We start from the raw sequence: 13,364 nt of genomic DNA, 5'->3' as shown, positions 1-13,364 counted from the left end.
ATCTGGACAAGAGGAATACCTATGTGAGAATGCTGTTCATCGACTACAGCTCAGCATTTAACACCATAGTACCCTCCAAACTCGTCATCAAGCTCGAGACCCTGGGTCTCGACCCCGCCCTGTGCAACTGGGTCCTGGACTTCCTGACGGGCCGCCCCCAGGTGGTGAGGGTAGGTAACAACATCTCCACCCCGCTGATCCTCAACACTGGGGCCCCACAAGGGTGCGTTCTGAGCCCTCTCCTGTACTCCCTGTTCACCCACAACTGCGTGGCCATGCACGCCTCCAACTCAATCATCAAGTTTGCGGATGACACTACAGTGGTAGGCTTGATTACCAACAACGACGAGACGGCCTACAGGGAGGAGGTGAGGGCCCTCGGAGTGTGGTGTCAGGAAAATAACCTCACACTCAACGTCAACAAAACAATGGAGATGATTGTGGACTTCAGGAAACAGCAGAGGGAGCACCCCCCTATCCACATCGACGGGACAGTAGTGGAGAAGGTGGAAAGTTTTAAGTTCCTCGGTGTACACATCACGGACAAACTGAATTGGTCCACCCACACAGACAGCGTTGTGAAGAAGGCGCAGCAGCGCCTCTTCAACCTCAGGAGGCTGAAGAAATTCGGCTTGTCACCAAAAGCACTCACAAACTTCTACAGATGCACAATCGAGAGCATCCTGCCGGGCTGTATCACCGCCTGGTACGGCAACTGCTCCGCCCACAACCGTAAGGCTCTCCAGAGGGTAGTGAGGTCTGCACAATGCATCACCGGGGGCAAACTACCTGCCCTCCAGGACACCTACACCACCCGATGTCACAGGAAGGCCATAAAGATCATCAAGGACAACAACCACCCAAGCCACTGCCTGTTCACCCCGCTATCATCCAGAAGGCGAGGTCAGTACAGGTGCATCAAAGCAGGGGCCGAGAGACTGAAAAACAGCTTCTATCTCAAGGCCATCAGACTGTTAAACAGCCACCACTAACATTTAGCGGCCGCTGCCAACATACTGACTCAACTCCAGCCACTTTAATAATGGGAATTGATGGAAATTATGTAAAAATGTACCACTAGCCACTTTAAACAATGCCACTTAATATAATGTTTACATACCCTACATTACTCATCTCATATGTATATGTATATACTGTACTCTATATCATCTACTGCATCTTGCCATCTTTATGTAATACATGTATCACTAGCCACTTTAAACTATGCCACTTTATGTTTACATACCCTACATTACTCATCTCATATGTATATAATGTACTCTATACCATCTACTGCATCTTGCCTATGTCGCTCTGTACCATCACTCATTCATATATCTTTATGTACATATTCTTTATCCCTTTACACTTGTGTGTATAAGGTAGTAGTTGTGGAATTGTTAGGTTAGATTACTTGTTGGTTATTACTGCATTTTCAGAACTAGAAGCACAAGCATTTCGCTACACTCGCATTAACATCTGCTAACCATGTGTGTGACAAATACAATTTGATTTGATTTGATTTGATTTTGGGCCAAATTCAAAACAACAGAAATCCCATAATTAAAATTCCTCAAACATACAAGTATTTTACACAATTTTAAAGATACACTTGTTGTAAATCCAGCCACAGTGTCCGATTTCAAAAAGGCTTTACGACAAAAGCACACCATATGATTATGTTAGGTCAGAGCCAAGTCACAGAAAAACACAGCCATTTTTCCAGCCAAAGAGAGGAGTCACAAAAAGCAGAAATAGAGATAAAATTCATCACTGACCTTTGATGATCTTCATCAGATGACACTCATAGGACTTCATGTTACACAATACATGTATGTTTTGTTCGGTAAAGTTCATATTTATATCCAAAAATCTGAGTTTACATTGGCGCGTTATGTTCAGTAGTTCCAAAACATCCGGTGATTTTGCAGAGAGCCACATCAATTTACAGAAATACTCATAATAAACATTGCTAAAAGATACAACTGTTATGCATGGAATTTTAGATCCTCTTCTCCTTAATGCAACCGCTGGGTCAGATTTAAAAAAAACTTTACGGAAAAAGCACACCATGCAATAATCTGAGTATGGCGCTCAGAGACCAACACAACCCAAACAGATATCCACCATGTTGTGTAGTCAACAGATGTCAGAATAGCATTATAAATATTGACTTACCTTTGATGATCGTCATCAGAATGCACTCCCAGGAATCCCAGTTCCACAATAAATGTTTGTTTTGTTCGATGATGTCCAAATAACTCCTTTTTGTTAGAACATTTAGCCCAGTAATCAAAATTCATGACGCGCGATCACTAGGTGCAGACGAAAAGTCAAAAAGTTCCGTTACAGTCCGTAGAAACATGTCAAACGATGTATAGAATCAATCTTTAGGATGTTGTTGACATAAATTTTCAATAATGTTCCAACCGGAAAATTCCTTTGTCTTCAGCAATGCAATGGAACTCAAGCTAACTCTCTCACATGAACGCGCATGGTCAGATCGTGGCACTCTGGGAGAGACCTTACTCAATCCCCTCTCATTCGCCCCCACTTCACAGTAGAAGCCTCAAACAAGGTTCTAAAGACTGTTGACATCTAGTGGAAGCCTTAGGAAGTGCAACATGACCCAATTTCCACTGTATCTTGGATAAGCAAAGAGTTGAAAAACTACAAACCTCAGATTTCCCACTTCCTGGTTGGATTTTTTTCTCAGGTTTTTGCCTGCCATATGATTTCTGTTATACTCACAGACATCATTCAAACAGTTTTAGGAACTTCAGAGTGTTTTCTATCCAAATCTACTAATAATATGCCTATCCTAGGATCTGGGCCTGAGTAGCAGGCAGTTTACTCTGGACAAGCTTTTCATCCGGACGTGAAAATACTGCCCCTTACCCAAGAGAGGTTAACCTCTAAGTGTGTAAATCCCTCTAGCGGGGATCAAATTCGACAACATCCGGTGAAATCGGAGCGTGCCAAATTCAAAATACAAAATCGTAATATTAAACATTCATGAAAATACAAGGGTCCTAGATCATTTAAAAGCTTAACTTCTTGTTAATCGAGCCGCATTGTCAGATTTCAAAAAGGCTTTACGGCGAAAGCATACCATGCGATTATCTGAGGACAGCGCCCCTCATACAAAAGCATTACAAACATTTTCCAAACAAGCAGAGGCGTCACGGAAGTCAGAAATAGCGATAAAATAAATCACTTACCTTTGAAGATCTTCCTCTGTTTGCAATCCCAAGGGTCCCAGCCACATAACAAATTGTCCTTTTGTTCGATAAAGACCTTCTTTATATCCCAAAAAAGTCAGTTTAGTTGGCGCGCTTGATTCAGTAATCCACCGGTTTCCCTCATTCAAAATGCATACAAATTAATCTCACAAGTTACCAATAAACTTCGTCCAAACAAGTCAAACAACGTTTCTAATCAATCCTCAGGTACCCTAATATGTAAATTGTCAATAAAATTTAAGACAGAGAATAGTATGTTCATTACCGGAGATAAATAACGATGTGCGCGCTCTCATCCACGCACGCCACAATACTACAGCCAAAATGGGAGCCACCTAGAAAAACTACAAATTCTAGCTCATCTTTCAAAAAACAAGCCTGAACCTCTTTCAAAAGACTGTTGACATCTAGTGGAAGCCCTAGGAACTGCAATCTGGGAGATATTCCTGATTTTCCCATAAACAAGGATTTGGATGGGCAGACACCTAAAAAAAAAAAAAAAGAATTCGCCTGCCATATCAGTTCTGTTATACTCACAGACATTATTTTAACCGTTTTAGAAACTTCAGAGTGTTTTCTATCCAATACTACATGATTCCATGTGTTATTTCATAGTTTTGATGTCTTCACTATTATTATACGATATAGAAAATAGTAAAAATTAAGAAAAACCCTTGAATGAGTAGGTGTTCTAAAACTTTTGACCGGTAGTGTATGTTTTTAAGGATGTGCGTATGACCACAAACTTTTATATAGACTGGCCTAAATTAAACATACCAGAGTGTCCATTGTTTTTGATCAGGCCACGGAAGGAATCCTGGTATTTTCTGAACTGGAAGGGTGTGAGGCGCTCATCTGGTAGGGTCTTCCTGTGGACGATGTTGATGGGGGATTGGGCTCTGCCTTCACAGTCTTTGTTGGCATGATACCACTTCTCAGGTCCTGTAGAACGGTGAGGAGAGAAAATACTGTACATCATCAAGCTCTGACTGCAAGCCACAAATGAGGAATGTTCAAGTTTATGTTTGTCTGAGTAAAACTGTTTTGAATGGGTAAGTGTTTAATTGGGAGGCGAGGGAGGGAGGGACAGGTATGGATGGATAGGTGGGTGTAGAGGAAGTGGATTTGTGGCTGTAACTGTCAACTCCCTCCTTTCACAACTTGAACTTGTGATGATGACACAAAGGTAAGAGAGGATCCAAGTCAGTGCAGTGTGTTGTATGGAAAGTTCAGTCACGGTGTATCAAAATCACCATTACAAGGGGTGGCACAGGTATGCTGGGACTGGTAGCACCAATCTGGAACAACAGGAGAAACATAAGGGAGCCACATGGTCAGTGTTATACTCCATACATAAAATGTAATCAAATTACACAATCTGTTTTATGACTGTAATACATTGTTAAAGACCTACTTCAGGTTCCCTAGCACCTCATTTATCATCTGATTTACTTAACAAATCTAAATAGGTGGTCCAGGTATCCTCATGACATGGCACAAGTGGGGGGTGGGCCTTTCCTGTTTTGTCCGCTAATGCTCTTCTTTTGTTCCCGCATGCAAGGGAGGAGGCCGATGACCTCAGAGTGCACCCATCAGACCAACTCCTTGAATTGCCAACTCCTTGAATTTGTGTCTAAAAAACTCTATTTTGCTCAAAACCTATATTTTGCTCAAAACATGTTTTTTTTACCCTTTAAGACATGGCCCGGTAGTAAGAACATTTTTAAACATCCCATTTTGGGCTGGATGTGCCAATAAGTAGTTCATACATGCATAATCTATGAGCAAAATTATTGTCTTACCCGAATTAGTCACGAAATGCCTAGTTTGAAATCCACTGTTTTCTGGCAGCTGTGCGACACCATTTTCCCTACATTTACCCCCACAAGGGCCAGCACAATAGAAATTCGAGTTTCTGCCAATGAGCTTCAGAACCTCACCAATTGAGTGACAGCTAGGAGGACGTGCACACAGTAGAGCAAGAGAGAGAGCAATTACGTGGCGCACATATCTGCACATTTGTGACGTAGTACGCAATTTTTGTGGCCGGTACTTTCAGAACCACCCGCTAAAAAGTATACAAAAGTTCTAGAGAATATCTTTAAAAGGGGCAATCAGCAGTTGCTAAATCCTTTTTTGGACAAAATTTATAATATGTACCAATGGATTCTTGAAGAATATAACTTAAATGCCTCATGAGCTTAGTTTAACCGCTGTACCCCATCAGAACACAAAATATAAGCTTGTTTTACTCCAATGTTAGTAAACAAAGTAAATGTAAACAAACACTGTATAGCCTCAAAACATGGTTAAAGATATAATTTCGATATCATGGATACATCCATATCGCTGTCCATGAATTTGAAAGTGATTATACCTCCAGCCCCATCCTTCAGCTTTTTATGGAAACAGTGGTGGGGAGTACGCTTGTTATTGTTTCAACTGCTTATTGGCCCTTTAGTGTGTGTACTTTACTTTATATACAGTGCCTTTGGAAAGTATTCAGACCCCTTGACTTTTTCCACATTTTGTTAAAATTGATTAACTAAATAAAAATCCTCAGCAACCTACACACAAAACCCCATAAAGACAAAGCGAAAACAAGTTTTTTGAAATGTTTTGAAATGTATTACAAATAAAAAACAGAAATACCTTATTTACAGAAGTATTCAGACCCTTTGCTATCAATCAAATTTCAATCAAATGTATTTCTAAAGCCCTTTTAACATCAGCCAATGTCACAAAGTGCTGTACAGAAACCCAGCCTAAAACCCCAAACAGCAAGCAATGCAGATGTAGAAACACGGTGGCTAGGAAAAACTTCCTAGAAAGGCCAAAACCTAGGAAGAAACCTAGAGAGGAACCAGGCTCTGAGGGGTGGCCAGTCCTTTTCTGGCTGTGCAGGGTGGAGATTAGCCAAGATGGCCAAGATGTTAAAACGTTCATAGATGACCAGCAGGGTCAAACAATAATAGTCACAGTGGTTGTAGAGGGTGCAACAAGTCAGCACCTCAGGAGTAAATGTCAGTTGGCTTTTCATAGCCGATCATTCAGAGTTAGACACAGCAGGTGCGGTAGAGAGAGAGAGTCAAAATCAGCAGGTCCGGGACAAGGTAACACGTCCGGTGAACAGGTCAGGGTTCCATAGCCGCAGAAAGAACAGTTGAAACTGGAGCAGCAGCACGACCAGGTGGACTGGGGACAGCAAGGAGTCATCAGGCCAGGTAGTCCTGAGGCATGGTCCTCCGAGAGAAGAGAGAAAGGGAGAAAGAGAGAATTAGAGTTACTTAAAACCTCTACCACTTCTCTCTCCCGGATCCGGGATCCTCCCCATCAAAAAAGCTGACTAGCATAGCCTAGCCTAACGGGACAGGGATATCATATAATATAATTTTCATGAAATCACAAGTCCAATACAGCAAATGAAAGATAAACATCTTGTGAATCCAGCCATCATTTCCGATTTTTAAAATGTTTTACAGCGAAAACACAATATGTATTTCTATTAGCTAACCACAATAGCCAAAGACTCAACCGCATATTTTCACCATGTTTCTACCGCATAGGTAGCTATCACAAAACCGACCAAATAGAGATATAATTAGTCACTAACCAAGAAACAACTTCATCAGATGACAGTCTTATAACATGTTATACAATAAATTTATGTTTTGTTCGAAAATGTGCATATTTGAGGTATAAATCATAGTTTTACATTGCAGCTACCATCAAAAATATCACCAAAGCAGCCAGAATAATTACAGAGAGCAACGTGAAATACATAAATACTCATCATAAAACATTTATGAAAAATACATGGTGTACAGCAAATGAAAGATAAATATCTTGTGAATCCAGACAATATTTCAGATTTTTTAAGTGTTTTACAACGAAAACACAATATATATTTCTATTAGCTCACTACAGTAGCCAAACACACAACGCAATTTACTCCCCGCCAAAATAGCTTGCACAAAACCGACAGAATAGAGATAAAATTATTCACTAACCTTGAACAACTTCATCAGATGACAGTCTTATAACATCAGGTTATAGAATACACTTATGTTTTGTTCGAAAATGTGCATATTTAGAGCTACAAATCCTGATTATACATTGTGAATACGTAGCATCGATTCACCAGAATCTCCAGAGATATTTTGGACACTCACCTAATCTGACCAAAGAACTCATCATAAACTTTACATAAAAATACTTGTTGTATGGCAAATGAAAGATACACTGGTTCTTAATGCAACCGCCGTGTTAGATTTTTTAAAATAACTTTACCATAACAAACAGCTTGCGTTATTGCGAGACAGCGCCCGCCAAAACGGCGGAGAATAGAAATAACATTTTCCACAGAAATACGAAATAACATCATAAATTGTTCTTACTTTTGCTGAGCTTCCATCAGAATCTTGTACAAGGAGTCCTTGGTCCAGAATAAATCGTTGTTTGGTTTTAGAATGTCCTTTTCTCCTGTCGAATTCGCGCCACAATGCTAGCCAATCTTGATAACGTTCCCATCTTCTCTCTACGCAAAGAACGGAAAACTCCAAAAGTCCCAATAAACGTTGAATAATCTGATAAAAACTCGGTTGAAAAAACATACTTTACGATGTTATTATCACATGTATCAAATCAAATCAGAGCCGGAGATATTAGCCGTGTATACCAAACGCTTATCAGAAGACAATATGGAGGTGCTTCGCGCGCCTAGGTAGAGAAAGGAAATTCCTGACCTGCCACTCCAAAAGCTCTTGTTCGACCTCAGATCAAGCTAAACACCCCATTCCACCTTCCACTGCCTGTTGACATCTAGTGGAAGGCGTATGACGTGTATGCATATCGATAAATATAAGCCAGTTGAATAGGCAGGCCCTGGAACAGAGCCTCGTTTTCAGATTTTTCACTTCCTATATGGAAGTTTGCTGCAAAATGAGTTCTGTTTTACTCACAGATATAATTCAAACAGTTTTAGAAACTTGAGAGTGTTTTCTATCCAATAGTAATAATAATATGCATATTGTATGATCTAGAATAGAGGACGAGGCAGTTTAATTTGGGCACGATTTTTTCCAAAGTGAAAACAGCGCCCCCCTATTGACAAGAAGTTTTAATGCCAGGTCGCAGTTGTAAATGAGAACTTGTTCTCAACTGGCCTACCTGGTTAAAAAAAGGTTACATAAATAAATAAATAAATGCTAGGGCTGATTTCAAGGTTTTACTGCTAAACTACAAGGCATTACATGGGCTTGCTCCTACCTATCTTTCCAATATAAAGATCTTTCCACATACACTACTGTCACAAGATGCAGGCCTCCTTATTGTCCCTAGAATTTCTGAGCAAACAGCTGGAGGCAGGGCTTTCTCCCATAGAGCTTCATTTTTATGGAATGGTCTGCCTATCCATGTGAGAGACACAGACTCGGTCTCGAACTTTGAGTCTTTATTGAAGACTCATCTCTTCAGTAGGTCTTATGATTGAGTGTAGTCTGGCCCAGGGCTGTGAAGGTGAACGGAAAGGCACTGGAGCAACGAACCACCCTTGCTGTCTCTGATTGGCCGGTTCCCCTCTCTCCACTGGGATTCTCTGCCTCTAACCCTATTACGGGGGCTGAGTCATTGACCTACTGGTGCTTTTCCATGCCGTCCCTAGGAGGGGTGCGTCACTCGAGTGGGTTGAGTCACTGACGTGATCTTCCTGTCCGGGTTGGCGCCCCCCTCGGGTTCGTCCCGTGGGGGAGATCTTCGTGGGCTACACTCAGCCTTGTTTCAGGGTAGTATGTTGGTGGTTTGAAGATATCCCTCCAGTGGTGTGGGGGCTGTGCTTTGGCAAAGTGGGTGGGGTTATATCCTATATCCACAGTGTCTCCCGACCCCTCCTGTCTCAGCCTCCGGTATTGATGTTGCAATAGTTTATGTGTCGGGGGCTAGGGTCAGTCTGTTATATCTGAAGTATTTCTCCTGTCTTATCCGGTGTCCTGTGTGAATTTCTTTTATTTTTTTATTTTATTATTTCACCTTTTTTTAACTAGGCAAGTCAGTTAAGAACAAATTCTTATATACAGTGACGGCCTACCAAAAGGCAAAAGACCTCCTGTTGGGACGGGGGCTGGGTATAAAAAAATAACATATAAATATAGGACAAAACACACATCACAGCAAGAGAGACAACACAACACTACATAAAGAGAGACCTAAGACAACAACATAGCAAGGCAGCAACACACGACAACACAGCATGGTAGCAACACAACATGACAACAACATGGTAGCAAAACAACATGGTAGCAGCACAAAACATGGTACAAACATTATTGGGCACAGACAACAGCATAAAGGGTAAGAAGGTAGAGACAACAATAAATCACGCAAAGCAGCCACAACTGTCAGTAAGAGTGTCCATGATTGATTCTTTGAATTAAGAGATTGAGATAAAACTGTCCAGTTTGAGTGTTTGTTGCAGCTCGTTCCAGTCGCTAGCTGCAGCAAACTCAAAAGACGAGGCCTAAGAGGGTTTTATAACCTCACTAGGGTAGGGGGCACTATTTTCATCTCCGGATGAAAAGCGTGCCCAAAGTAAACTGCCTGTTTCTCAGGCCCAGAAGCTAGGATATGCATATAATTGGTAGATTTGGATAGAAACCACTCTAAAATAATGTCTGTGAGTATAACAGAACTGATATGGCAGGCAAAAACCTGAGAAAAATCCATCCAGGAAGTGGGATTTTTTTATGTTTGTAGTTTTCCATTGACTGCCTATACAGATTCCAATGACTTAGGACTCAAATTGCACTTCCTATGGCTTCCACTAGATGTCAACAGTCTTTAGAAATTGTTTCAGGTTTGTATTCTGAAAAATGAGGGAGTAAGACCACTCTGAATGAGTGGTCTGGGAAAGTCCCCAGAGCTGTTCGCTGCGCACGACCGAGAGTGCGCCTTTCTTGTTTTCCTTTTATATTGACAAAGCTATTGTCCGGTTGAAATATTATTGATTATTACGACTAAAAACAACCTGAGGATTGATTATAAACATCATTTGACATGTTTCTACGAACTTTACTGATACTTTTCGGATTTTTCGCCTGCCTGTTGTGACTGCCTTTGAGCCTGTGGACTACTGAACAAAACGCGCCAACAAAACAGAGGTTTTTGGATATAAAGAGGGACTTTATCGAAAAAAACAAACATTTATTGAGTAAATGGGAGTCTTGTGAGTGCAACCATATGAAGATCATTAAAGGTAAGTGATTCATTTTATTGCTATTTCTGACTTTTGTAACTCCTCTACTTGGCTGGTAACTGTTTGTAATGATTTGTCTGCTGGGCGCTGTTCTCAGATAATCGCATGGTATGCTTTCGCCGTAAAGCCTTTTTCAAATCTGACACAGCGGTTGGATTAACAAGAAGTTAATTTTTAAGTCGATGTATAACACTTGTATGTTTTATGAATTTTTATAATGAGTATTTCTGTTTTTGAATTTGGCGCTCTGCAATTTCACTGGATGTTGGCCAGGTGGGGCGTCCCACAGACCCTAGAGAAGATAAATAAGCATCAACCAGTTGGTCTTGCGATCTGATGGCCGAATGGTAAAGAACATCTAGCCGCTCGAGATCACCCTTACCTGCTGATCTATAAATTATGTCTCCGTAATCTAGTATGGGTAGGCTGGTCCTCTGAATCAGGGTTAGTTTGGCAGCTGGGGTGAAAGAGGAGCGATTATGACAGAAGAAACCAAGTCTAGCTTTAACTTTAGCCTGCAGCTTTGATATGTGCTGAGAGAAGGACAGTGTACTGTCTATCCATACTCCCAAGTACTTGTATGAGGTGACTACCTCAAGCTCTAAACCCTTAGAGGTAGTAATCACACCTGTGGGGAGAGGGGCATTCTTCTTACCAACCACATAACCTTTGTTTTGGAGGTGTTCAGAACAAGGTTAAGGGTAGAGAAAGCTTGTTGTAGAACATTTAACACAAAATCGGGGGAGGGGCCAGCTGAGTATAAGGCTGTATCATCTGCATATAAATGGATGAGAGAGCTTTCTACTGCCTGAGCTGTTGTTGATGTAAATTGAGAAGAGCGTGGGGCCTAGGATTGAGCCTTGGGGTACTCCCTTGGTGACAGGCAGTGGCTGAGTCAGCAGATTTTCTGACTTTATACACTGCACTCTTTGAGAGAGGTACTTAGCAACCCAGGCCAAAGCCCACTCAAAGACACCAATACTCCTTATACTCCTTACTCCTTATGTCTATTGTATCAAAAGCTTTGGCCAAGTCAATAAAAATAGCAGCACAACATTGCATTTTTTTCAAGGGCAAGCCAGTCAGTTGACTATTGACACGTTTTTCCAACGCTTTTGATAAACAGGACAAAATAGAAATAGGCCTATAACAGTTAAAATCAGCTTGATCTCCCCTTTAAATAAAGGACAAACCGTGGCTGTCTTCCAAGCAGTGGGAACCTCCCCAGAAAGGAGAGACAGGTTAAAAAGGTTGGAGATAGGCTTGGCGATGATAGGAGCAGCAACCTTAAAGAAGAAAGAAAGACCCAGATGTTTTTTGGGGGTCAAGTTTCAGGAGCTCCTCTAGCACCTCGGACTCAGTGACTGCCTGCTGGGAGAAACTTTGTAGCGGGGGAAAAAGAGGGAGAAGCATCGGGGATAGTCGCATTAGAAGGGGAGGGAGATGAGGAAATATTGGACGGGCAAGGAGGCATGACTGAGTCAAATAGGAATCCTGACTTAATGAAGTGGTGATTAAAGAGCTCAGCCATGTGCTTCTTGTCAGTAACAACCACATAATCAACTTTAAGGGACATGGGCAGCTGTGAGGAGGAGGGTTTATTCTCCAGGTCTTTAACCATTCTCCAGAACTTCTTGGGGTTAGACCTACAGTTAGAGAACTGTTTTTAATTCTCATTTTCTTTACGGGGGCGTGTTTGTTAACAATACCACTGAAAATATAAAAAAAGAAGGTCCAAGCGTCTTCTGCAGAGGGGATCAAGCTGATTCTATAACATTTTACAGAGGCCAGTTCATGAAGGAAGACTTGCTCATTAAAGTTTTTTAGCAAGCGTCTATGACAAATCAGGACAGATCGTTTCACTGAGCAGCCATTACGAACACAGGCTGTAAAACAGTGATCACTAAGGTCATTACAGAAAACACCAGACTGATACCTATCAGGATTATTTGTGAGGATAACATCAAGAAGAGTAGCCTTTTCTGGGTGTTTGGAGTCGTACCTTGTGGGATTGGTAATAATCTGAGAAATATTTAGGGAGTCCCATTGCTTTAGGACTTGGTCAGGTGGTTTAAGCATGTCCCAGTTTAGGTCACCTTGCAGGACAAAATCAGACTTGGTGTAAGGGGCCAGGAGAGTGTTTAGGGCAGGTAGGGCACAGGCCGGTGCTGATGGGGGGCGATAGCACCCAGCAACAGTCAACAAAGAGCTATTTGAAAGTTTAATACATAAAACCAGTGAATAAAATTGTTTGGGGATAGACTTGGTGGAGACAACCGAGCACTGAAGGTGATCCTTGGTAAAGATTGCCACTCCCCCACCTTTGGTAAGATCTGTCTTCCCGAAAAAGGTTATAACCAGAAAGCATCAGTATTCAAACACTCTTCCTTAACCACACATTTTTTAGTTCTAGTCAAGATTCTAGCAGCCGTGTTTAGCACTAACTGAAGTTTATTTAGTGCTTTATCCGGGTAGCCGGAAAGCAGAGCATTGCAGTAGTTTAATCTAGAATGGACAAAAGCAGGGATACAGGGATCATTTTTGGAGAGAAAGTTTCTGATTTTTGCAATGTTACGAAGATGGAAAAAAGCTGTCCTTGAAACAGTCTTGAGATGTTCGTCAAAAGAGAGATCAGTCCTGAGTAATGCCGAGGTCCTTCACAGTTTTATTTGAGACGACTGTGCAACCATCAACAGAAGGTCTCTTTGTTTCTTGGGACCTAGAACTAGCACCTCTGTTATGTCCGAGTTTAAAAGTAAAACATTTGCCGCCATCCACTTCCTTATGGCTGAAACACAGGCTTCCAGGGAGGGCAATTTTGGGGTTTCACCATGTTTCATCGGAATGTACAGCTGTCCGCATAGCAGTGAAAG

At 41.5% G+C, this 13,364-nt stretch overlaps 1 protein-coding gene across 1 annotated transcript in view; it reads right to left on the bottom strand.

The window, feature by feature from the left end:
* ca4a (carbonic anhydrase IV a) overlaps window positions 1–13,364 on the bottom strand; it is a 36,669-nt gene that overhangs the window by 9,863 nt on the left and 13,442 nt on the right. The window contains exons 2-3 of the mRNA XM_038978899.1: window positions 4,496–4,540; window positions 4,020–4,184 (exon numbers count right to left, since the gene is read on the bottom strand). Coding sequence (XP_038834827.1) covers window positions 4,020–4,184; window positions 4,496–4,540 — 210 coding nt within the window. The remainder of the gene's footprint in view (window positions 1–4,019; window positions 4,185–4,495; window positions 4,541–13,364) is intronic.

Source organism: Salvelinus namaycush, chromosome 3, assembly GCF_016432855.1.
Source record: "Salvelinus namaycush isolate Seneca chromosome 3, SaNama_1.0, whole genome shotgun sequence".
NCBI lineage: Eukaryota > Metazoa > Chordata > Actinopteri > Salmoniformes > Salmonidae > Salvelinus > Salvelinus namaycush.
Note: the sequence above shows the minus strand (reverse complement) of the source record. Positions and strands in the feature narration are given on the sequence as shown.